The following is a 27,315-nucleotide window of genomic DNA, read 5'->3' as shown; positions in this document are numbered from 1 at the left end:
TGCATGTGATTGCCAATTGATTTGATTGATTGAAGCCAATTAATTGCTGGTTCAAAACAGCTATTGACGTCATCTTCAAATGATTAATTTGTATTAAATTTACATATCTCAATGTTGAATAAAAATTGTAAAAAAATATTAAAACAAAGTGACATGTGCTACTTTAAAAAAAAATTTGTCACTATCGAACCTGCGACTTTTACGGTGGACCGTTAACAATTGCGCTATAGACGCTTTTTAAATTCCAATACAAACTTCATTTATTATAAATTTCATAAACAAATTTAACTTATGATTACCAAAAAAGAATATGCGTCTTGAAAAGTTACTCAATATTGGGAAGATTAATTAATTAAATAAAAAAAGGGAAATTTAAGGGAAGTAAAACTCGGAATGTACAATATTAAATTTATTAGTAAAAAATATTATACATCTTCCACAATATTGGAGAATCATAACTTAACTATTTTAAATATTTGATTATTATAGATTAGCACTTCCATTTCAATATTAAGACATGCCTTCATACTCTACGTCACGGCGAGAAGCACAGTGATCGTGAACTTCACATGTGCGTTGCGATAAAAAACTTATTCTATAATACACACAGTTAAATGCTTCGCTCAAAGTTACATTCCGTTAAAATTTATCAATATTAGGGATATTGCGTCATATCGTCGATGAATTACGTCACGATTATAAGTAAAAAATTTTTATTAGGTTTCGATAAATATAGCAATTTTTCGGTTACAATAACAAAAATAAATATCTAAATTGAATTAACGAGCACTCGAGTTTAATTTCAAATTCTTGACTATATCGTTAAACGCTAACTAAGTACACTGAGACGCGCGCCTCGGCGGAGGTGCGGGCTGCGTGTCGACACGTGCGACGTGTGACGAACGAACGCCGTCGACCGCTATCAGTGTCTGTAGCCTTACAACTACACCGTCCTTACAATATTTTAGATTAAACGTATTGAATTATACGCATAACTTTTTACGAATTAATTTGTAAAACACTAAAACGGGTAACGAATTCCATTCAAATAAACACATCAAAAGCATTTTGTTATAAGCACAATTTAATATTTAAAAAATACATGGATAGTATATATTGATCTAAAACACCTCGCTGTACATTCGTCCAATCAACCAAATATCGTCAATATAAAAACGATTACAGGCACACTATACGCGTTCACCGTTTTGTGCGCAACACAAATCCGAGCCTACTTCTAGGAGCACTAAGCTTTAGAGGACGCTACCATTTATATGGATATCTTATAATATGTCTACCGTACCAGATTATATACTTGTATTGGTTACGAAATTATAAAAAACCAAACAAACTTAAAACTATGACTTAACTAACAAATAAAATGGTAAATATTTAAAAAATGAGCATTATAACTAACAAGGGATAAATAATGTTCATACTTTAAAAATCACATTAATTTGAAATCTATTATAAGGGAATATTAGCGATAGCGATGTCGATATCAGATTTGATCCCTTAATATATTTATTACTAAGCATATATTAAAAAAAAAACATCTAAAATAACATTCTGGCACGTTCAATCGGACGAAACACACGTTCATCCGGCAATTTGTCACGATTAGTAAAGGAAATAAATTCGTCACAATAATGAGGGAACAATGGGAAAGTAACGGGGAAGTTTTGTACTGGTAAAACAAAGTTCGCGATCGAGCCGCGAGCGGTCCGAGCCGAATAACGTGTTTATTCAAACCGTAATATCAAAATAGCTGTATGACAAAAAGCACCATAAAACACTCGAAACTTAGACCCATTGTGTCGGCAACTCGACAGCGTGCCTCGGTTCCTGGCGCAGGAGAATGGTTCACCTGCTGTGGGTTCGTGCGGGGGTTGGTGGAGCGTGAGGGGGAGTGCGAGTGGGGTGCGCGGGGGGCGAGGGGTCGCAGGAGGGATGGCTCGCGTCGGTCGAGCGGAGGCAAGCTGGCGGGCACTATGAGTGATAGGCGGTCACGTACGACGCCGGGAACAGCCCACGACGGTGTGCTATCTCACCCTGGAACATTGAACAAAATTATATAATTTATATATTATAGAGGCGAGAGCACGCGCACACACATAATAGTTTTCTATCCTTAAAGAACAAGATCTGATTATGCATTACATTTATACTGTACAGTGTTCGCTCAATCGACGAAAATTTGACGAAAAAAATATATGTATTATGACTAAGAATGTTTCAAAATATTACAACACATCAATAGTAACCACAAACAGAGGAGAAAAAGTTAATGAACTGTTTTGTATTTCCCTATTCATACATAGATAATCCATACATACATACATACATACATAGATATAGAATAGGAAGGCGGACGAGCATATGGGCCACCTGATGGTAAGTGGTCACCAAACGCCCTTAGACATTGGCATTGTAAGAAATGTCAACCATCGCTTACATAGCCAATGCGCCACCAACCTTGGGAACTAAGATTTTATATCCCTTGTGCCTGTAATTACACTGGCTCACTCACCCTTCAAACCGGAACACAACAATATCAAGTACTGCTGTTTTGCGGTAGAATATCTGATGAGTGGGTGGTACCTACCCAGACGAGCTTGCACAAAGCCCTACCACCAGTATAGATAATACCTAATTAAGGTATAATGAAACACGTTACGGCTCATCACGGCGCCGTCTAGTGACAAAATACCTAACGCGCCATTCAATTAATATATTTCCAGGCAATCCGAGTGTCATCGTGTTTCATTTGACCTTTCACAAAAACAAACGTTATGTATATATATGGAGATCTTAATTAAATTGTTTTGTTGACATTGATTCATTTGTTGGCATAGGCGTAGGCGGACGAGCATATGGGCCACCTGATGGTAAATGGTCACCAAACGCCCTTAGACATTGGCATTGTAAGAAATGTCATACATATTTACTTACAGATATTTTAGGTATAGGTAAGTAAATATAATAACTAAAAACTATTTTCAGGGTTTGAAATTCTCTCGGGATATTGTAAGTGTTGTCTTGCTTCCAACAATATTGTTAAGTTTTAAGAGTTTTTAATATTCCATGTTACTTGTAAACCCTTCTGGGTAGGTAACGGCCACTCAACAGATATTCTACCGCAAAACAGCAGTACTTAAGAGTGTTCCGATTTGAAGGGTGAGTGAGCCAGTGTAAATACAGGCACGAGACACATAACATCTTAGTTTCCAAGGTTGGTGCTGCATTGGCAATGAAAGGGATGATGATATTTTTTACAATCTCAAGTCTATGAGCGGTGATGAACACTTACTTACCATGAGGTAGGTGGCCCTATTCTATAAAAAAAAATACGAATTGCAACGCGGCTAAAACCATGGAGAACTGCTACCACTTAATAAAACGGCAACCATTTTTACTTCAAACAGAGGTCACTAGAAACTACCAAGATACAATTCATAGAATTATATATTTTCAGATTATACTTTATCTATTGAATTAATTTTCTTTATTAGTAGTAATACATGATGAATATTAACACACCTGCCACCAGTGCTGGTCGGAGCGGTCAGTGACCGTGATGACGTCACCGCGCCTGAACTCCAGCTCGCCCGCCTCTTGTGGAGTGAAGTCGTACAGAGCTTGGACCAGCATCTGTAAATGTTAAACGTACAATCTTAATTAATATTACCTTAAATGTCTTTTTCAATATTTTAATATCAATGTTGGTATATTAAAAAAAAATACAAAAGATTATTTTTCTTTTTTTTTTCTATTTATGATCGTTTATATATTTTTTATATTATTTATATTATTTGTTTGCAAAATAAATAATTTTCGCATTTGAAATAACGAAATAACACAGATAATAAATACTCTTGAAAAGAATTTGTAATTTATTAAAAGGACACCTTACAAATGATATTAAAATTTAATTTTGATGAAATTGAATTAAATAACTACCTTATATAATAAAAGCAATCATATTATGGGTTATAAAAGTAACTGTTATTATAATAAAGATAATTAAAGAAAATAATATAATTTATATATTTTGTTAACACTTTTATTTGAATATTAAGTTAGTCTATGATTGGTATATACTATGTAACACTATTTTTACTCATTATGAAAATGCATTTCTTAGTATATAACGTTGAACTTCCTAATAAATAAATAATAGTCCTTATTTGAATAATTCTCATGAAATCGTAGAAACGATTAAGTGTTTACATTTTACTTATTAATTTAATCATTTATAGCACCTTTGCGTTGCGTATAATTACATCCTCGGTAAATAATAGAATAAATTGGTAATTCAAACTATCATTAATGTCTCACCGTGATTTGTCATAGCTACAAAGTAAATAAGACATTACCGGCCTTACTTAAAAACGTTGTTAAACGGTTTTTTTTAAACACTTTTCTCTCTTTCTGTCATGATTGATTTGACATTCGAGGGAAGAATACAGAATTGTTTTACTAATAAGTAAATGTTTAGGAAAAACAACATTTATACATAAAACCGTAAGTATTTTGAGCATGTAACACACGTTAATAATTCGATTCACTTGTGTTACATTAAGCGAGATTGAATCGGAGTTAAAATTTTAGCTATGCGTAAATTTTAAAAATCGAACTCGTACTATAAAATACTTTCTCCATTATTTAATTTATATTCTTAGTATTTAAATTTTCGAATAAAATATATAACGATAACCGTTACGTTTTAAATTTAGAACTTTATAACATATAATTAATGATATATAAAAAAAATAATGCATCATCTCGGAAACCGCGAGACTACGTGATCTCTGCAACAATTGCTATAAATAGAGACACACATGATCGGACAATTTGTATTCGATCGCCGCTGTTCTTGGTTTACTACGACTATTGCTCAGTAACTAGTAGATTATAGATATACATGCCTACACTCTGACCGAGTTATTTTTGTTTCTTTATCAGGGTCATGCCACAATATTTACACGCTCCGTTATCACGCTAATGTATTGAACCAGGGAAAATCGACCGCCAAGTCCTTTTCAGAATTTTTAGAATTAACACATCGCTGGCTGTTTTGTAATGAGGTATAGCATTTTTGTATCTTCACATTAAAATATAACTTATAAATGTGTTTTAATAACAATTAAAATTAAATTAGTGTCAACTGTACTATATTCAATTTAGTATATTCCTACAACTTCGCTGTGTTAAGTTTTGCATGTTCATATAGAAGTAGCGATGCGACTCGCTTTCATTTAATTCGAATATTGTTTAATATAATATTTAAATATTTGTTTCGATCTTAGTAGTATTAATACTTCACAGTATTAAAAATGGCTTCATATGTAATATACTCCAATAGATAGAACACTTTGTGTAAATAATATAGATGAATTATATTATAGAACGTTTTATATAAACGGACGGGACATATAATTTTAGTTGATTGTCCATTAAAAGACTAATGGAATTAGTCCGGCGGTTCTTGAAGAGCACATGGTCTCATAGAATTTTAGACTAGAGCTAAAATTGTAATTGTTTGTCGCATTTTAGATTAGGTTAGCGCCCAGCGGGTAGGTGTGGCTGACATAATGAATCAACTATTCCGATTGAACATAATTAAGCTAGGACGGCGAATATCACCCGTGAGCTTCAAGGAAACACTTATAACATGTTAGAAAGAGATAATCACAAATTTCTCGATATTATCTTAAGAATGTCTAAACTATTGATTTTTAAACATTTTTAAATAAATTTCGTAATATAACTTTATCCAATAATGCCAATCCAGTAAACCTATTCATAGAAATATATAAACCTTAAATTCATAATTTTTAAAATAAAAGATGTCATTTCATTGGACAATGGATTTTATAACAAAGTCACTAAATAATTAACAAAATTTTTACAGAATGCGACAGATAAACAAAAACCACTTTTATATATATATAAAGCTAGTAGTGTTGTATATTGCAGTTATTTTAAGTTCAGTGTTTACGGTGTCGATCCGCTTCGAGCATTTTTTCTCACAACCGTCATAAGACAATATACGGAAATTCCGATTAATAAACATCCTACCAGACTATAATATTATAGAGGTATATTCATTATAAATTCACGTAATAAATACTAATTCGATTGATAAGAAACTTTTACGTCATTACTGCTTGGTCATAGACAAGAACGTATACATTTTTATAATGTATATTATAATTGTATTACTACTTCGCCAACCACTAACTCAAAGTTAGCGACATCCGACTCGCTCGCTAGCTTCTCTCGTTTTCCTAAATGAAGTAAGAAAACAAGAAAATATTTCGAAGACAAGACAAATCTCCCTCTAATATATCTATTAAACGCATAGTTCAAATTGTTATTTTTTCACAAACCCACGTGTTAGTGTAGTAGGTAAGTATAGCTGTAATAAATTAAAATGAATTACATTCATTCATTCATCATTGTAAATATGTCTCTTATATAACCAGGGAATTGTGAAATTATGGAAAAGTCTAAGGGTATTGTGAAAGATTCATTATAAACTTAGTTTATCACTTGCTAACATTAAAATAAGTTTTTCATTTTTGGAATTAAAACTACTACAAACGTAGTCAAAAATTTATTTCAAGTAAAAAGATAACCTCTCAACGCCTAGAACGTTTTAGCTTCGCAAATTTTAGTATAGATATTCTTCAGATAATAATTTAAAGATAGTAATTTATTTTACTTGATAAAAAATATACCTAGTGGTATTTTTAAAATTCTTTGACAAATATAATAACCCGTTTTATTACATACATTATTGGACCGTATTTTATTAAATAATATTATTATTAACATTTAGTTTCTGCTTTGACATAAATATAGACGTCAAAATGACAATATTATCGTTTATTTATTTAGTTAAGTATTTAGTATATTATTGATATCAATCATTGTAGTTTTATTTTATTTTATTTGAAATGATAATAGTTTATATATATATATATACTGACGTATACTTAAATCAACATGACCACACTTTTGAACACAAAAAATTAATATTTCTTACTGAAAAAAATCGATTTTATGAAAACTTCGCGCTCCTAACCCACGCGGCGGAAATCGTAAATACAATAAATTATAGCTCACCTCTTCAGGCACAACATCTCGAAGTTTAACATCTTGAAGGCGGCTGACGGATGCCGTACGATGATAATCGACCAGTTCGTTCAACGAGTTAAATTTCACCACCCATAGAAAAAACTTGCTAGATGCGTCACGCAGAACCTTGAAATGTTGCACTCCGTCCGGACATCTGTGGAGGGGTAATATGTTAGTTTAAAAGAATTGTTTTTATAACCATTGATACAAAATTTAAAAACTTATCAAAATGTATTATTTATGATCATAGATTAAATAAAAATAAATATTTTTTATTCAATATTTAGTTTTATGCAGACCTTTATTGTACCCGTGCAAAGCCTGGTCGGGTAGCTAGTCGTAGATAAATATTAAACGACAAGTCTTTCTAACGAGATATATTTTAGAAATTGTGTTCAATATAGAAATATTTATATATAATTTATGTAAATCATATAATCGTATAATCATGAATATTCAGTTCCTTTTATTAAACAAGTTAATTACAATATAAAATATTTTTCGAACGGTCTTATATGTTTATTCATATTAACACAAATATTTTAATTTTTTTTAGCTAACATAGTTCATTGTAAGGTTGCAAATAAAAACGGTCTAAACCACAGTATTCTTAACTGTAGATACGAACGACAGACCGATGAGCGAAAATAGATTATCCAGCTTGATTTGTTAGAATGCAGATCTAAAATAATAACGTTAAAACGTCGCTTTGTACTCGGCAACACCCACAAGAGTTATTGGAATGCCTTGTACATAGAGTATGTTACGAAGTACCTAAAGATAAATTCTTATCGTCTAATTTTTCTTCGTACGCTATTATATCAAAACCTTACTATTATTATGAACACGAATATTTGAACTGCGATTTGGTCGGTATCTTGCTTTCGGATCGATGTCAATTTTTCCATAGTTATAATTCATAGACAGGAGAAGGAGAGTCGGTCTCTTTTTATGCCAAAACAATAAAATGAACCCACATAAAAGCAAGTTCTTGATAGAAGAGCACTAAGTGTGTGAATCTTATTTAAACGATTTATGTGTTTTACGGTAAATTACAAGTAAGCTGTATACCACATGGTTTCCCTAGATTGTGGGCAGTTGTCCTCGACGTGATGTATTCATTGCTATATTCAAATAAACCAACTTTATCATTTATTTTCTGACGCATAATTTGGTGTACAATGTAAGAAACGATTAATATTTCCTACATCGCCAATGTCTATAAACGGTGGTGATCACTTCCCATCAGGTAGCCCATTTGGTGGCCCAAAAAGGTTAATAAAGTTCCCGTGTTTTTTTTTATTTACTCAAACATAAAACAAGTGTGGCCACCTCAATGTTAAACAAAGCATGAACATGGCAGGTGAAAGTATTTTTTGACATCTGTCCTCGTATCTATTGAACGTTTTTTTTTTATATAAAAAAATAGAAGGCCTCAATATAAATCGAGCAAAATTACGTATGAATCAGCAATAGACGAAAACTGGTTTCAGCTCTCACGTAGGTTGATTCACGCAGCGCGATACAGAACGGGTTAATGGTGTACCGAGAAAATTGTATGAAAATATTCACTAGAGAAATAATATAATAGAGAATGCCATATAATATAATCTCACATTATATTTCTACATATATATTTCTTGGCTGAGAGTTTCTTGGAGAAATTCTTGGACCACGTATCAGTTACGTCAAAGAGTCAAATATATAAAAAAAAAAACTACTAATAAAATATGATAATGTTTTTAGGAGAAAGGCATTTAAAGTAGGCAGAAGATTTAAATTTTTTCGAGAGTATGTATAATATTTCTTTGTATTGAAAATAACGTAAACGCATCTTCGATCGATCAAATATCAGGAAATTATATGGAATGTTTTTGTTTTTTTTCATATAAAATATATAACAAACCATGAAACCACTGATCCAGATTACCGTTTCAAAATAACTTAATTGATTTTAATTAATTAAAACAGGTCATCACAAAATTGGATTATTCATGATTGGGATATAACATTGTCCTCCTCCTATGCGAAATTAGTCACGTTAATTTGAAATGGTTCGTTGTTATTATTCGCAAACTAATAATGTATTATTATATAATTTTTAACTTCAATCGATTATTTCGTTTATAAGATTTATACCTACATACAACCACATTTGGGGTTCAATCCTTCAGCATTTCATTACTAATCTTTAAAATTGATCTAATTGTAAGCTAAATTTGCATCTCTAACGACTTCCGAATTTAATAATGATTTATGTCTATGAAATGTTAAATTTTCAATTTAAAAAAATTTATGTCATAATATTGTCTCGTTTTATAATTTCAATGATTAAATTGTTATACATGTTCTACATATTATCTATTTCTTTAGATGAAACATTATTAAATACCCGTCAGTAATATTATAGTGACTCAAATATATATTAATTAACTGTCGCGTCCAGACTTGACGAAACACGGTTTGTGCCATAAAAAGGTTTAGGTTTCTACTAGCGTTATGTTACTATATATACTTTATAACTAGGAGTTATGAATTTGGCAGTGTTGTACTCCCTTGCTTTGGAAAGCGAGCCAGCAATAATACCGGAGTTGATCCTCCTGATCCCTCTCCGAAAGTGTCAGGTTGTAGTCTCATAAGACTATGCAATTGGTTAGTCTTCATTGATAGGCCGTCGTGGTGCAATTCAGTCATCAAGGCTTCAAAGCCAAACTTATTGAGCATCAAAATAATAAACGCAACTCTCTTTTTTAAAAAGCAAACAAAACACTAAGTAAAAGTAATTCACTTTCAATTAAATCTCTTCCTAAACAAGAACAATTTGCTCAATCCCTGCTAATCTGGCTTTCGCCCTGGACATAGTACGGTTACTGCCCTTATAAAAGTTACTGATGACATTCGATGGGGTATGGACAATATGCAACTCACCATTATGACTTTGTTGCATTTCAGCAATGCTTTTAATAGTGTTGATTTTGATGTCCTATTTAGTCTGCTGCGTTCTCTTAACGTATCTCCTGCAGTCATTGACTTGTTTAACAGTTACTTTCGTGGTCGTCGGCAGCGTATTCGCACTGATGATACTTACTCATCATGGCGCGATATTTCTGCTGGCGTACCGCAGGGCGGCGTGTTGTCTCCGTTACTCTTCTCTATTTTCATCAATTCGATTACTCATAACCTATCCTCTCTCTACCACATGTATGCAGACGATGTCCAGATTTACACCCAGTCGACTTTGAAGAATCTTCCGTTGGCTATCGCAAGGATGAATAACGACCTCAATACCATTCTTGAGTGGAGTAAATCTTTTGGTCTTAATGTTAATCCTAGCAAATCTCAAGCCATAATAATTGGCAGCCGGAAACAATTATCAAAAGTTGACTGGTCTTCCTTGCCATTAATAATGTTTGACAATATTGTCATCCCTTATTGCGATTGTGTTAAAAACTTGGGAGTTTTCCTTGATAACACTCTTAGCTGGACTCGCCATGTAAATGAGATCACCAGGAAGGTGTTTGTTGCGCTGAGGTCTTTTCGTCGTCTCCGACATTTTCTTCCAATTCCTACTAAAATTATGCTCGCACAGACTCTACTCCTTCCTATCCTTGATTATGCTGACGCAAGCTTTGTTGACTTAATCGAAGACGAATTAACTAAGCTTGAGAGACTTCAAAATACATTTATTCGGTTTATATTTGGATTACGCAAATATGACCACATTTCACAATTTCGTTCTCGTGTTAATTGGTCACCCATTCGACTTCGCCGGAATATGCACATCCTGTCTATTCTGTACTGCGTGTTGTTTCACCCTTATACTCCCCCTTACTTGAAGGAGAAATTTTTACTTTTAGGAAATCCTGGAGAAGTAGTTCGTTCTGTGAAGAGATGGATTTTAAAAGTGCCCGAACATAAATCATCATTTTATAGTAATTCTTTTACAATTCAAGCTATTAAACTCTGGAACGATCTTCCTATAAATATTCGGGAGGCCAAATCTATAAATATTTTTAAAAAACTTGTGAAGATCACTTTTTGTCTCATATGCCTTATCATTAGTCATCTGCTTTTCTTTTTTCTTTTTTGTTATGTTTGAGGACTTATCGTTTTATTCGTTGTTGCTGTATATAGTATGTATTTATATTATATACTTATAATTTTGTATGTACTGATAATATAATGTATTTTATATTTACATTTAATAATTGGTTTTGTTTTAATTAAATATTAATATTATTTTATTCATACCACCACCTACCCCATATCCTATCTGTAATTACTTACACTCGGTTACCTGGAAGAGATCGCTATGTAGCGATAAGGTCGCCATAATTGTACATTTATTTAGGCAATATACATGTTTTGTATTTATCTCTTTGTGGTGTGATGTACAATAAAAGTATTAAAGTAAGTAAGTAAAAAGCATTATTAGGAAATAAATTGCAATAAATAAGTGTGAGTCACGTATTGAAGAACGAGTGTAATTTTTTTATTAAGTAATTTAACCGCCAATAGAATTGTTGAGTGAGACAGCGAACTGCAGGAGAAAGATAAGGTTGATCACCCTATTTCTAAATTAATAGTCACAACGATATACAAGATTTTCTTTATTATAATTGTTTATATGAACGTAGTTTATACATATATTATAAAACTGCAATAGGTCAGTGTTTTTTATGTGATTTTTATTTACAAAAAGCAAGTATTAGTACGAATATCCTTTTTTTTTAAAATACGATGCTTTTCGGGTAAGCAAAAACCATTCAATGAATTCTAATAAAAGTCGGTAAGGTAGCTTAGACGTTGGGTCAACATATAAAACACTCATAATCTGGGAATTGAATAGGTTCCCGAGGGAGGTTATACCGTATTCCCAAATCCTTTATCCATAAAAACGTGTGCAAATAAGTATCGAGCAGAGTAAAAGTACACCTTATTAATTTTAAATAAAACGCTATATAATTAACAACTACGATTTAATATATGTGAAAAGTCAACAACTGAACTACATGACTGTATTTTCGAAAGTTTACTTTTAATTATTTTAGGATTGTACAAATTTGTATGAGTTGAAAAGTAATGTTATCCTAACTAATATCATAAATGCGAAAGTCAGTTTGATGTTTGTTAGACTTGCACATCTTAACTACTCAACCTACCATCATAATATTTTCATTGCATAAACAATGTCAGTGGTATAGAAGACAAACACCTGCCGCCACTATTCGAAAATAGTGGATTATATAAGGTTCAAAGGTTTACAACATTACCGCAGATATAATTTCAGGCAAATAGGAGGATAGCATCTTACTAAGTTATTAATTTGTACATATAATAAAAATGATGATGAATCATCACAATATGTGATTTTTATAAATATAAATTGTGGGTACATCGTTTCGCCACACAAAACAGGCAATCAGTTTATTCATCCATCATATGGAAACAACATGATCGATTTTAATGAAATTGTCAAAAATATTCAACAACTTTTCAACTGTTTACATACATATATTAAAACAGGAATTTAGTCTCAGATTGTATATTCATACAAATCATAACAATTTATTCATATGTAAAATGTACAGTACAGTAACAGCCTGTTAATGTCCCACTGCTGGGCTAAGTCCTCCTGTCCCTTTTTGAGGAGTAGGTAAATTTAAAATTTAAAGTTATAAACTGATATCTAATACTTTTAATTTAAAAATATTATTTCCTTCATAAGTTAAAATTATAGTAAATATTAAACTACAACACATACGAGTAATACATAGAACTGGCATAATATTTACAGTTCCTATAATATTAATTGTATTTACTGACACAATGGGCATAATTACTAATAACATAATAAGCAGATTATTGAGAAAAAATTCTCTAAATATCTATTTTAATGGACAGTGACTACTTTTCATTAGCATGGAGCTAACTTTATCATTTATTTGCTTGAGTTTTTCTACTAATACATATACTTCAGTAATTGATGACCTCTTGACCAATTTCAGCCATGGTGGGCATTTTCAAGAGACATTAACCAACTGCTCAGGACATATCAGACATATACATAGCACAAGTTTGACTTGACTTCATTCTCTGAATCTGATAGGACCTTTGGATCTACTGCCTTATAGGCTAGACCAATGAGGTAGTTAAGTAAAATATGTATCATATATATATATATAGAATCTCTTTACTTTACTTTCTTTAGAATTAGATATACGATCACAAACTTAAGTATATAATTGTTACACACTGCTATGATATATATCATTTGTTATTGTGCTACAATTATACTATTAACAGTTCTAGGAAATCTTTACATTGTTTTATATTACACACACTATTGATGACTGAATATGAACACAGTGATAAAAATATTGTAGAAAAAATGATATGATAAAATATGTTTATATCTAAATAATTGATGTAAAAATAAAATAAATCTACATGAATATTAAGAGTGGACTTTATTTTCTATATTAAAATCAAACAAATTTAATTTTTGTTTAAATTTGCTAACCCAATTTTTATTTATTTTTTTCTACTTTTATATTATACTTGTATAAAAATTCTATGACATGAGTACATTAAAATTTCTAAATTAATTTTACTGCAAAACAGATCATCATGGCTAAAGTTTAATAGAAAATATTCTGATATTATACATAATTTTAAAGAACAAATGTCTTAGAATTTTGTCAAATTGTTTTCATAAGAATTACAATTAAATTAAAGTATTCATAATAAGTAAAACTTACTTCACTGATAAGGAGAAGTCACCAGGGCTAGATTCACTGATCCTTATGAGAAAACCACCTTCTGGTTTATTTGCTAACAGTTTTTCGGCATCTGCTCTTGTGATTCTACCATAATACCAACTGTAATAGAATAATTAATGCTGATATCTATCATAGTTATGATATATGGTTACACTTTTATTAAAATTAAGTATATATCTAGCAATTTGATTTTAAATTTAAGCATATCATGACTTTCATGTTCTTTTAAGTATTTTATTTGCATTTGATAAAGTTAATTTAAAATAATGTAAACTAATGACACAGTTTTACAATTTGTGAAAATTACATTAAAAACAGGAAAATATGTTTTTAAACTAAATGGTAACCTGAACTGACATTTGTTACAATTTTCGTTCTTTAAATACTTGAACTCTAATAACGTGTATAAAATTAAGGCTTACCTATGACTTTTCATTTGAATATAGTTACTAGGTATAAGACCTTCTTTGCCATCCAATTCAGCCCTATACCAATTCATATCGTCCTCCATGTTAAGTATCTGCAATAACAAAAATTCTAGAAGGAACCTGTCACCAATGAGAATAAAATTTGTTCAAATTGGAATCGGCTAACCAGACACTTACTTTAAGGACTTGGTTCTTCTTAAAACTGAGTTCATCATCAGCAGTTGCAGTGAAATCGTGTTTTGCTACAGCCTCCATGTTCAAATTAGGCACTTCACTCTAATGTCACTGATCACCGAAATAACTCACAAAGTATGCAAATTTATAATAGCACTTATGGTCAAGAAAGTAAAGTAATCATAATGCATGTATTGTTTATTAAAAAAGTATAAAAACTATTTTTAGTACGTGCAAATAAGTGAAACTATTTTATCCGTACTCGAGCTACACATAAGTCATTCACAATTTCACACACATTTCTATGCATATAATTTCTGGTGCTGCCAATGTCAACAAATATATGTATTTTTTTTTAAATAAAATTGATTGTAACTTTTAAATAAATTATTGCTAAATATTATTGTTAGTTTAAAGTGAGGACTATAATTTTGGTCAAAATATTTATCCTAAGATAAATGAAAAAAAAAACTAGGCTTAAATTACAAGAGTTCAATTTTAATAGTAGATAGCCGTAGACAATATACCGCCTTTGAAAGAACTAAAATTTGGTGTTGTTAGTAGTTATATTAGAAGGTGTAATAATGTAGCGCATTTAAAAATATTGTTCATATTGATAAAAAATAATGCAAAAATAATGCTCAATTTTTATTAAGCTTCAATATTGATTATTTAAAAAGTATAAATATATATGCAGCTCATCTCGACTTAACATAGATTAAATAAGATTTTTAAGCTATGTTTTTTTTTTAAATAATGATTTAGTAATATTGTAATACAATAAAAATCAAGCCAAACGCCTTTACTTCTGTGTTAATAGATGTTATTGTATACCTTTAGTATTTTTCATGTACATAAATAACTTGCTATATTATATCTTAAAGTGTTGGTATAAATTAAAATTATAATGTGTATACGGATATTATCGTTTATTTCTCAATTTTTTTTAGGGATTTTTTAAGGATCATTAGTTAGAACTGTTAGGTGGTCAATTGGATTAAATACATATTATATAAAGCTGATACTGTACAATACTCGGATTGAATGTTATTATCACTTTTACTTTACCCAGAGATCCCGTTATCAAAGGAGCTATTTGAAAAAAATAATGAAGAAGCGTAAAATTATTTTATAATACTTAACGATATTGTTATTATTAGTAAGATGATCCGAAAAAAACTTAAGCGTTTCGAGCTGGCAGCACTGAAAGCTTAGTTCGGGTTCTGTCAAATTTGACAGGTCTTTTATGTCCAATTGACTCCCAGTGGCATTACACGCGTAAGTTGTAATTTTTAATTTCGATGTATTATTATAATCATTCATGTTTATTGTTAAAGTAAAGAACTAATGAAAAGCTCTTCACAAGTTCTAGTGAAAATGTAATAAATTTTTAAATTTACTGTCGTAACTAAATATCGTCGAAACTGCGGCTTCGTACAAGTTTCAATGTTATCACTTATTTTACAGGTTTAGTCGTTACTCTAATAAACGCAACGATGTCGGGAGGATTAGACGTGTTGGCCCTCAACGAGGAAGATGTCACCAAAATGTTGGCGGCAACCACCCATCTTGGGTCTGAGAATGTCAACTTTCAGGTTAGTTTACATTTCTTTTGGTAGGTACACAATAAATTCAACATCATATTAAATATACTGTGATGATAATAGAATCCGTTCCATTTTATTACTGAACATTATGTTGAACTATTCTCCCAACTGACGCATTAATACTGTTTATCTGTTTAGACATCCAAACTTCGATTAGTGAAACTTCTATTATGTTTTTAGATGGAAACTTACGTGTACAAGCGTCGAGCTGATGGTACTCACGTGATCAACTTGCGTCGCACCTGGGAGAAGCTCGTCTTAGCTGCACGTGCTGTTGTTGCTATTGAGAACCCAGCTGACGTGTTCGTTATCTCTTCACGTCCTTTTGGTCAACGTGCCGTGCTTAAATTCGCCGCACACACAGGCGCTACTCCTATCGCTGGAAGATTCACACCTGGTGCATTCACTAACCAGGTCAGTAATTATTAAATAAGTTATCATTGTCGTCAATAGGCAATTTTCTATAAGCCGCCTAGTGATGTAAAGGCCACAGGTTTGTGACTATTGTCTCCACTCCTAATGCAAGCTTTATGCTTAGTTGGAGGAGTAAATAGGAAATAGGAATGGGATTATTAGTAATTTCTTACAAATGGGCATTGCTGGTGATTTAAATGAATATTCAAACAAAATTAGGCATTTCAAATAATTTAAATATAATGATGATAAATTTAACTAAGGAACCACTGACTGCATTACAATGCAGTTTGATTATATTCATTTCTGATTAATTGAAAAACTTAAAATAACAAAATTTCGTGTTTGTTAAATAGTATATAAATGAGAAGGACTTTTTCAGATTCAAGCTGCATTCAGAGAGCCACGTCTCTTGATTGTTCTGGACCCTGCACAAGATCACCAACCCATCACTGAGGCTTCCTATGTCAACATTCCAGTAATTGCTCTCTGCAATACTGATTCACCACTCAGATTTGTTGACATTGCTATTCCATGCAACACCAAGGTAATTAATCATATCATATATCTATCATATATATAAATTCATTTATGTTAAGAAAAATTAGAAGCAATTAAATTTGTTTTTATGTTTCCTTAACAGTTTATTTTGTATTATATTGAACAAAACATACAGCTATAAGAGAATTGTAAAAAAAATTATAATGTTTCAGTCCTCTCATTCCATTGGGCTTATGTGGTGGTTACTTGCACGTGAAGTTCTCCGCCTGAGAGGTGTTCTTGCACGTGATCAGCGTTGGGATGTTGTAGTTGACCTGTTCTTCTACAGAGATCCCGAAGAAAGTGAGAAGGAAGAGCAACAAGCCAAAGAACAGGTAACAGGTTTTAGATTTACGTACATTATTACTATTTGGTGTATATATACATAATAAGAAACAGGTAAAAGTTACTTAAATTTGATTGCAGTTTTTTTGTCTTTATAGAAAATAGACCTATATTAAATGTAAATCATTATTTGATATGTAATACTACTAATACTAATTATATTGTTTATTTTAATAAAAAACGCCTGGCTTATCAGAGAATTTTTTACAAATTTATGTCAATTTCAGGCTGTTGTTGCTACCAAGCCTGATGTGCCTGCTCCTGTACACGAGGAATGGAATGAGCCAGAAGTTCCAGTCCCATCTTGGACCGAAGATGCCGCACCAGCTGCCACTGCCGCTGCAGCTACTACAGCGGCTGCTGCTGCTGCTACTACCTTCGGTGCCCCTGCTGCTCAGGAAGATTGGGCTACTCAGGTATATTGATTACTCTTTATCATCACAAGTCAAGATATGTAAGAGACTTTGTTTAATCTTTTTTTTTCAGAGATGGAAATAAGTTGAAAAAAAATTAACTTAATACTATTTGTGTTTTAAAAACAATTTAAAATACTTTCCAACATAAAATGAATTTTTTTTTAAACTAAGCAATTATTAATTAATACTGGATGATATTTGCTAAAATGTTTCAATTTTTTACTGTATTAATAAATATGTATTTTTAGGTCCAAGAAGAGTGGGGAACAACTGTGGCTGCACCTGTTCCTACCGCAACCCCATCGTGGGGAGGTTCCTCTCAAGACTGGAGCGCTACATAAACAGTGGGCTTCAAATGATCATTCAATTATATACTTCAAAATCTGATAATCTAGTATTATTTTTCACATTCTCTGGTGTCTTATACAAACCCTATCTGCATCAACTTTATAATAATGCATAATATGTGGTTTTATCTTGGTTTTATATGATTATTGTGTTTTAAGTTGATATTTTTATCGCCTTTTTTAAACAAAGAATTTTTAAGAAACAATTATACAGGAAATGCTTTCTTTAATAGTTGGATATTTCTTTCGATGAACTTTATCGATAGCAGCGAGTAGATATGGACATCTTTTGTGAAAATGCTTTTTTTGCAAAAATAAGCTTATATTAACCTTATCTACAAGTCTATTAAAGATATTTTTTTTTTAAGTAATTAAAATTATCTGGTACGTAAATAAAAATATCTACACGCATTTTAAAAAACGCCGCAGTAGAAACACATTTGAATTTCTCCGCCTTTATTCGGAATATGCATAGATTATTAAAACGCAAAGACATCAGTCACTTGCGCGTACGGCTTCGCTGGTATGGCGGGTACGCGGTTAATTTATCGCAATTTTTGTTAAAATTATATTGTTTTTAGCATTACATTTATGTATCCTTAAAATGTTAGCTTCTGTCAAGGTACCTAACATAATTTTTACAAAAATATTAAACAGTAGCGTAGGAGAATCAATAACAGTTGACGACGCAAAATTCAAAGAATAACTTATTCGTACTTCATCGTTAACGTGTTGATCTCTTTTTTGACTATAAAAAGTATCTTAAAAGTGATAATAATTGTTGAGTAATAAGATTTTTTGAATAGCCCATTTATCAAAAAAGGTATAACCTTTTTTTATAAATGCTATTAACCATAATGCTACAACCAATAGGAGCTAAGCATCAATAAAAAATGTTTATGCATCAAAAGAAACAGAGAAAATGTATTCTTTTTGAAATATTTGCCTAAACGGTTAAAGTTAAGCAATAATAACGTATGCCAGAATTGTTTTTCTTAAAAAGTTAAAAAAGCGTCCACGATATATGTGTATGATACACAAGGAATGTTATATTATATGTGATTTTGCTAAATTTATATGAAGTGGTTTTTTAAATAGTTAGTTAATCATAAGTACTTATTTTTTAAATACAAATTTACCTTTCTGTTTTAAAAGGATACAATTTCTTGTGAATGTATCGTTTGTAGTCATTATAAATAAAGTCATTATAAATGTCTGTCTCTGTAGACATTAAAAATATGTAGGAATAGATTTAAGGGAAATCTGTTTTTCTCATGGCCAATTATATGTTGTTCTGTCTGAAAACCAATAAAAACTAATATCCCACGAAAATAAAACTAAAAATGTTTTTATTACTGAAATACTATAAGTTCGCTTTTAGTGATTTCTTTAAGTTATATGTGGGGAACCGCGGGCACAGCTCCTTCCCAATAAAATATTTAACCGAGTGATTAAAAATAGCCTCTTATTCTGTAAATTTCAAAGCTGATTATAAGATATTATTTCTTCTGAAATTATTTTTTTATTTGTGTGTTAGCATTATAGTAAAAAAATGATATTCTTTGATAGTTGATCTAGTATAATTTACTTAAAAATAGATTTGATTATTATATATGCATTATTATTAAAACAAAACATTGGCGTGGCTTAGGAAATGAAATGAGTTTAACTGAGAGACGTAGATGAAGTTATGTGAAATGTTATATGAAAAGTCATTTACTTTTCATAGACGGCTACAAAATTTAGTCTATAAATTTGGAATACTGTTTTTATGTCGCTTATATTACTTTAAATATCTTTAAAAAATAATGCTGGAGGTTATTACCTTAATTTATTAAATATTTTAATTAGAATGAGCGCTACTTTGATTACAACTGATAAACGGATGTCAGGCAGATGTCTTATTTCAAGAAAAAATGCTGCATATACCAATTTTATTGGTATTTTGCAGCAACTGAGAAAAATATAATTTTATTTATTTTATCAAAATATTCAGTACTCTGTATTTAGTACGAATTATCGGTTAACAATCGGCGAGGATATCGAGTGGGTAATAATATACATATAGAAAAGTCACATGCACTGTTCATATCTTGTTCTGAGGGTTATATATTTTTTTAAATCGGCTTCTGACCGAATTGTCTTAGCATTCTTTTTGTGGTTCGCTAAAAAGAGTCATCTCAACAGATATTCTGCAAAACAGCAATACTTCGTATTGTTGTGTTCCGGTTTGAAGGATGAGTAAGCCAGTGTAATTACAGGCACATAGGACATAACATCTTAGTTCCCAAGGTTGGTGCCGCATTGGAGATTTAAGCGATGGTAAACATTTCTTACAACGTCAATGTCTGTGGGCATTCGTGACCACTTACCATCAGGTAGCCCATATGCTCGTCCGCCTATCTATACTATAAAAAAAAGCGGGAGTCGTGTGGGTAGTACTGGCGGATAGCTCGATACTGATTGTAGTATCCATTTATCATCTCAAATCTTAATTTTAACGAATCGACTTCAGTCTTTGTCATCGTCGTGCTGTCTATTCCGACTTCTCACGGGCATGGCTTAAAATATGTGAAACCCAGCAATAGTGTTATATTTTTTTAGTTACTATATAGATGATTATGTTCTGAAGTGATCATGTCATGAACGATTAACCTGACAGCAGCAACAATCCGACACGATCGGGGAGAGTTCAGGTATAGGATCAACAGCTGTCCCTGCAGTCTGTAGCACTTTAGTATAAGTCCTGCGATCTTCATCAAAATCCAATAATTTTAATTGGCTCCACTCATGATTTGTGTACTTGATTGTTTGCCAGCAATTTAACGAAATGATTAAAATCAATTTGAAACTTGTTAAAAATAATAACACGAAATAATATTAATTTACATAAAAGTTGTTTAAAGGATCATAATAAGTCAGTTTTTTTCAAGGAATTTGAAACTAGACTAGCAAATAATTTCTTTCTAAACTTTGCTTTATTAAATGCACATTTTGAAAAATTGAGCAATTTATAAATAATAATTACTATATAATTATAAATAATCAGTGTTTTACCAACAAGTTACAATCATTTAACTCATCATTAGATCATATTAAGTTCGTTACAAAAGGTGGCCGAATCCGTAACCGAAGTCGGACATTACTAGCTCGGTAATATTGTAATTGCTATAAGTAATTATTAAGTGAAGGTTAATTTTTCATATGTCATTATAGTTTTTTACTAACTTTAAAGCAAATATATAAAGGTTTTTTGAATATTTTCCTAAATGCTATTTCACTTCAAACTCCGTTAAAGAAGCAAATCTCTATTAGGTACCGCAATTCCGAATTTTCTTTTGAATTGGTTCAAAGGTCTGTTACAACTTATAACCTATACAAAATAAATAGGTTTAAATTTTTATTTTCATATAAAAGAAACAAATTTATTTCCTCTTTAAATAGCTTTATTTTTAAATAGTTTACTACTCATAAAGGCGGATTCTGTATATACAAGTATATTTCATATTTCCTTGGTTAGACAAAACCCTGAAAACAATCTGTTGAAACGGAACGTTTCTATTGTTTAAATTAAAGTATTGTTTTGCCGGTTTATTGTATTCGTAGATTCCGTAAGCTGCTTTCATCCACGTACCGTCACCTAAAATGCCCTGAAAATACGAGGCTTATGGATTTCAGATAGTCTCTTAATGATTAAAGTTATAATTAGTAGTAGTAATATAATGAAAGCAATTCACTTCACTCACAAAAACTATAAAATGTTTCGGTGCACTTAGAGCAGTATCCGGCCGAATGTGTTCAACGCTCAATTTATTAATCGCCAAACTTTTCGGCATTTCTATTATGATTTCGCCATAAGATCCTCTAAAAAGATATATAAAAAAATTTACACACATATAAAAATTTTGTATCTTACAAACATGGCACAATTCATACAAGCATATGAAAAATGACTATATTTAAAATTAATTTAATGATAGTATAGTCAGTTAAACAATTTTAATTTTAAACAAGTTATTAAAACATCCCTTATTAAAGTAGCGAAGTCTTTAAGTTACAATATTACTGTCCGTCTCATCCAATGCCATCGGCAGCGATAATGTGAGTCGTACTATGATCATTCCTCTTCTTGATATTATCGCTCCCGTGATCACACATATTCTAAATGAATTGTCTCTTGCTGTATATTTCCTGAAGCTTGGAAGAGCGCTAATGTTATACCTCTTCCAAAGAAAGCTAATCCTGTTTCCTTTTCTGATTTTCGTCCTATCTCTATTTTACCTTTCCTTTCGAAAGTTCTTGAAAAACTAATTCACTTTCAATTAAATATCTTCCTAAACAAGAACAATTTGCTCAATCCCTGCCAATCTGGCTTTCGCCCTGGACATAGTACGCTTACTGCCCTTATAAAAGTTACTGAAGACATTCGATGGGGTATGGACAATAAGCAACTTACCATTATGACTTTGTTGGATTTCAGCAATGCTTTTAATAGTGTTGATTTTGATGTCCTACTTAGTCTGCTGCGTTCTCTTAACGTATCTCCTGCAGTCATTGACTTGTTTAACAGTTACTTTCGTGGTCGTCGGCAGCGTATTCGCACTGATGATACTTACTCATCATGGCGCGATATTTCTGCTGGCGTACCGCAGGGCGGCGTGTTGTCTCCGTTACTCTTCTCTATTTTCATCAATTCGATTACTCATAACCTATCCTCTCTCTACCACATGTATGCAGACGATGTCCAGATTTACACCCAGTCGACTTTGGAGAATCTTCCGTTGGCTATCGCAAGGATGAATAACGACCTCAATACCATTCTTGAGTGGAGTAAATCTTTTGGTATAATGTTAATCCTAGCAAATCTCAAGCCATAATAATTGGCAACCGGAAACAATTATCAAAAGTTGACTGGTCTTCCTTGCCATTAATAATGTTTGACAATATTGTCATCCCTTATTGCGATTGTGTTAAAAACTTGGGAGTTTTCCTTGAAAATACTCTTAGCTGGACTCGCCATGTAAATGAGATCAGCAGGAAGGTGTTTGTTGCGCTGAGGTCTTTGCGTCATCTTCGACATTTTCTTCCAATTATTACTAAAATTATGCTCGCACAGACTCTACTCCTTCCTATCCTTGATTATGCTGACGCAAGCTTTGTTGACTTAATCGAAGACGAATTAACTAAGCTTGAGAGACTTCAAAATACATTGATTCGGTTTATATTTGGATTACGCAAATATGACCACATTTCACAATTTCGTTCTCGTCTTAATTGGTCACCCATTCGACTTCGCCGGAATATGCACATCCTGTCTATTCTGTACTGCGTGTTGTTTCACCCTTATACTCCCCCTTACTTGAAGGAGAAATTTTTATTTTTAGGAAATCCTGGAGAAGTAGTTCGTTCTGTGAAGAGATGGATTTTAAAGGTGCCCGAACATAAATCATCATTTTATAATAATTCTTTTACAATTCAGGCTATTAAACTCTGGAACGATCTTCCTATAAATATTCGGGAGGCCAAATCTATAAATATTTTTAAAAAACTTGTGAAGATCACTTTTTGTCTCATATGCCTTATCACCAATAATTTCTTTTATTTTAGTATTTCATGTATTAGTCATCTGCTTTTTTTTTTCTTCTTTATTGTTTGAGGACTTATCGTTTTATTCGTTGTTGCTGTATATACTATGTATTTATATCATATACTTATAATTTTGTATGTACTGTATATAATGTATTTTATATTTACATTTAATAATTGGTTTTGTTTTAATTAAATATTAATATTATTTTATTCATACCACCACCTACCCCATATCCTATCTGTAATTACTTACACTCGGTTACCTGGAAGAGATCGCTGTGTAGCGATAAGGTCGCCGTAATTGTACATTTATTTAGGCAATATACATGTTTTGTATTTTTCTCTTTGTGGTGTGATGTACAATAAAGTATGAAAAAAAAAATATTACACAATACACCATTCATTCACCTAAAGGGCCAACAGTCTGAAGGTGTCGGTCTTTGACGTTTCAATACAGTATCCGGTGGTGGAGCAGTACGCCATATTGGCAGGATACCCCATAGGGCTATATTTCCACCCCATTCCGTCGTGTTTTCACCAGCCATCGCGAAGGTGCATTCTAAGTGTCCTGCTTCTGTTTGTTCTTGTACAAATTCTGTAATCAGGTTCGATTGGTGTTATAGTTGAGATACTTATTAAGTTTAGTAATTGAATACATTGGTAATTTATAATTGGTCATGTTTGATTATATACTTCTTTTAAAATCCTTGAAAGTGGAGTACAATGAATTCTTATTGATGTCTCTAACTTTATTTATTTGTACTGCTTTATTAAAAAAAGTAATATAATAAAATATAATTAAATTATCTCGATAGACTTGGATAAGTAAACAGTTAGGTACCTACGTATTATTTTAATACCATCTGTGTATTTTACGACCACTTATGAAAGTTATTTCAGTAAAACTACTACAGCTCGGAAAAATTTATTCCAGACAACATTACTATAATATAATTTATAATTGTTCTGTATTTGATTTTCGTTGATATATATTTGTTGATTGTAAACATTTACCTATACCAAATAGTAATAACGTTGAACATTAATATAATATGGACGGGAATAAATAAAAAATACAAGATTGTTTTATGTACCTACGCGTCTTGTTTATAGATGGGTTGGCATATAAATGTAACTTAAATAAGTCCTTATATAAATAATAAATAAGATGTCTAGTGTATCTAAGAGGGATGAACACTTTATAAATAATTGTATTCTTTGAATTTCTCACACTTTTCTATTTCGACAAATGATTGACAGTGTGTTTTAATTAAAATGGAAGTGTAAATACAAACCCGTATTTATATTCCTTATGCTTAAAGTTGTTTCTCGATGCCGTAGAGCCCTGTAAAAGTATATATACTAAAAGTTTTTTATAATTTAAGTTTCAATTGTTTATTTGAAAATGAAGTCTATCATACTTGTATTTATATATTTGTACTTATACTTGTATTTATTGTTATTCACCATTTTGAACACCAAAAGTCATCGAAAAAAAGATGAGATAGGCCTAAGTTTTAAAAAGGACAATAAATGATTCAGAAGAAAATATAATTTGAAAAAAGGGTTTATAAATTACAGGAAATTCCTTAAAAACTGAAAAAATCATTCTGGTAAATAAATAAACGGTAGCTTGGACATGTGGGGGAGACATTTAAAGCCAAATATATTGTACATATATATTATACTATACATTATTTTTAAATGTTTGTGGTGTAGGACTTTGTGCAAAAAAAAGGACTTTGTTCAAGCTCGTTTTAGGTACCACTCATTCGTCAGATATTCTACCGCTAAATAGCAATACATACAGTTGGTATTATTCTGTGCACGTTTGATGTGTGAGAAGGCCGGTGTTACTACAGGCACAAGGTACATAACAAGTTTACAAGGTTAGTGGCACATTGGGCCATGAACTAATTAGTGCTTGCTCGGATTAGAATCAAATTTTTTGGTTAAGATTTATCTTTTCTTAATACTAAGCTATTTGGGTTTAAAAATATTTTTCATTTCCATCCAAATTCCACGAACCAATGACGTTATACTACATACGATTTAAATATAACTATGAACTACACTAAAAATATATATCTGATTGTGTAGATGGTAGAAATAACGATGAGATTATTTATAGGGGTGGTCAGGTATTAAAGTTATTCTAAACAAAACAATAGAGCGCTGTTTACGATTATTTCCAGTGAATACCTCAATGCCTGCTCAGCTCGCTTTAATGCCAGAGCTAAATGCTTCATTCTATGACAGCACTCTTCGGTCACTGGTGTTGAATCCATGCCCACTGAGTAATATATTATGATATTAATTTATACGCTTTATCAACTTGGGTAATGAGGATAAGAGAAGCAACAGTGCGTTTGTATACAGAGAAGAAATCAATTATTAGCGTTCGTATAATATTGATTTATACCTACTCTTGATTATCCAGCTTGATCGTGAGTCTAATTCGGCATTTAAAAAAAGTGTACAAATTTATGCGACTATATTAACACTTACGGCCTTATTTATAAACGTTGTTTAGTGGGTTAACTATGATATGTCTTTCTAATGCCACATCAATAATGTCAGAATGATCAAAGTTATTCTTTAACTAATGAGATACATTTATAAGTTAGGCATTTAATTGTTAATTTTAGACGATTAAATTATATATTATACTTTTAAAATGACGATCTACATAAGCTGGTCTTATCTACACTTGAATTTTTAAGCTCTTGTATTATTGTACAGGTTATGCTTGAATAAAGTTAGGAACTCTTATGAACATTTTTGAAATAATATTGAAAACTTTCAAATGGTTTTCACAGAGTTTAAATTTGTGGAAGGCTAAGAAAGCATCGGTAATTTCATAACATTCTTAAAATCGTTATGAACTCGGATTTTTGAGAAATACCTACTCTTAATATAAGAACGTTAAAAATATTCAACATTCTTACACATTCGAATATAAATTATATTCGAATCTAATAAAAAAACATGTCGGCTTCAGAACAAAGATTGTGCAAGTTTTTTTTTGAATTTTTTTTGTTTCTTTAATAGTATTCTAACCAAAATATTTTTTTAACATGATATGATGATATGATAAGTTGGACTTTAGTTAAGAAAAATAATTTAGTCGGTCTTTATTTATGTTTTCAAGGCTACACCATTTTTTATTTAAGAATATAATGTGATAAATTATTAGAAAAACATTAATTATCACAAGTACAATTAATTGCACAATTTTCACATTTTGTATGAATGTGGAATGTATTGTTGTATCATACCGCCTATGTATTATACATACATATGTAATAAGTTATTGTTAAAAATAAATTTAAAAAAGATGAAGTTGTAATTTTAAGCTATATATAAGTAACGCTTACGATAACAGATAGATCTAGTTGCCGGTAGATTCTTTATTATTAAATCCATCTTAGCCAACATTTCGTTAGGCTTCAAGTATTGACCTAAAATCACAATTATTATTATTTTCTTTGAATACTTTTTCTTACTGAATATAATATTTGCTACGACAT

At 31.2% G+C, this 27,315-nt stretch overlaps 3 protein-coding genes across 3 annotated transcripts; 1 reads left to right on the top strand and 2 right to left on the bottom strand.

Moving 5' to 3' along the window:
• Window positions 1-396: 396 nt before the first annotated feature.
• LOC126770834 (growth factor receptor-bound protein 2) lies at window positions 397-14,826 on the bottom strand. The gene is made up of 6 exons (XM_050490425.1): window positions 14,531-14,826; window positions 14,348-14,445; window positions 13,905-14,024; window positions 7,132-7,297; window positions 3,541-3,651; window positions 397-2,052 (listed from the first exon to the last, which is right to left on the bottom strand). The coding sequence occupies exons 1-6, from the start codon at window positions 14,606-14,608 to the stop codon at window positions 1,990-1,992; spliced, it is 636 nt and encodes a 211-aa protein (XP_050346382.1). The 5' UTR covers window positions 14,609-14,826; the 3' UTR covers window positions 397-1,989.
• Window positions 14,827-15,726: 900 nt separating this feature from the next.
• Window positions 15,727-18,239, top strand: LOC126770826 (40S ribosomal protein SA). Its single transcript, XM_050490415.1, has 7 exons — window positions 15,727-15,805; window positions 15,995-16,122; window positions 16,315-16,548; window positions 16,931-17,095; window positions 17,262-17,423; window positions 17,661-17,849; window positions 18,098-18,239. Exons 2-7 carry the CDS (start codon window positions 16,024-16,026, stop codon window positions 18,188-18,190), a joined length of 942 nt encoding a protein of 313 aa, XP_050346372.1. The 5' UTR covers window positions 15,727-15,805; window positions 15,995-16,023; the 3' UTR covers window positions 18,191-18,239.
• A 3,421-nt stretch (window positions 18,240-21,660) lies between these two features.
• On the bottom strand, window positions 21,661-26,073 carry LOC126770895 (sperm-associated antigen 4 protein-like). The gene is made up of 5 exons (XM_050490504.1): window positions 25,988-26,073; window positions 25,081-25,130; window positions 24,194-24,380; window positions 21,943-22,060; window positions 21,661-21,846 (listed from the first exon to the last, which is right to left on the bottom strand). Exons 1-5 carry the CDS (start codon window positions 26,071-26,073, stop codon window positions 21,661-21,663), a joined length of 627 nt encoding a protein of 208 aa, XP_050346461.1.
• Between the last annotated feature and the right edge of the window lie 1,242 nt (window positions 26,074-27,315).

Source organism: Nymphalis io, chromosome 9 (assembly GCF_905147045.1).
Source record: "Nymphalis io chromosome 9, ilAglIoxx1.1, whole genome shotgun sequence".
NCBI lineage: Eukaryota > Metazoa > Arthropoda > Insecta > Lepidoptera > Nymphalidae > Nymphalis > Nymphalis io.
Note: the sequence above shows the minus strand (reverse complement) of the source record. Positions and strands in the feature narration are given on the sequence as shown.

Excerpts from the sequence above, each read along its gene's own strand:
- LOC126770834 (XM_050490425.1), bottom strand. The coding sequence starts at position 14,608 with ATGGAGGCTGTAGCAAAACACGATTTCACTGCAACTGCTGATGATGAA. Across the intron at positions 14,446-14,530 it reads AGAAGAACCAAGTCCTTAAA|ATACTTAACATGGAGGACGA; the intron begins GTAAGTGTCTGG and ends TTGTTATTGCAG. Across the intron at positions 7,298-13,904 it reads GACTTCTCCTTATCAGTGAA|ATGTCCGGACGGAGTGCAAC; the intron begins GTAAGTTTTACT and ends ACCCCTCCACAG.
- LOC126770826 (XM_050490415.1), top strand. The coding sequence starts at position 16,024 with ATGTCGGGAGGATTAGACGTGTTGGCCCTCAACGAGGAAGATGTCACC. Across the intron at positions 16,123-16,314 it reads CTGAGAATGTCAACTTTCAG|ATGGAAACTTACGTGTACAA; the intron begins GTTAGTTTACAT and ends TTATGTTTTTAG. Across the intron at positions 17,850-18,097 it reads AGGAAGATTGGGCTACTCAG|GTCCAAGAAGAGTGGGGAAC; the intron begins GTATATTGATTA and ends ATGTATTTTTAG.
- LOC126770895 (XM_050490504.1), bottom strand. The coding sequence starts at position 26,073 with ATGGATTCAACACCAGTGACCGAAGAGTGCTGTCATAGAATGAAGCAT. Across the intron at positions 25,131-25,987 it reads CGAGCTGAGCAGGCATTGAG|GGCTCTACGGCATCGAGAAA; the intron begins GTATTCACTGGA and ends ATACTTTTACAG. Across the intron at positions 21,847-21,942 it reads CGAAACATTTTATAGTTTTT|GGCATTTTAGGTGACGGTAC; the intron begins GTGAGTGAAGTG and ends TCGTATTTTCAG.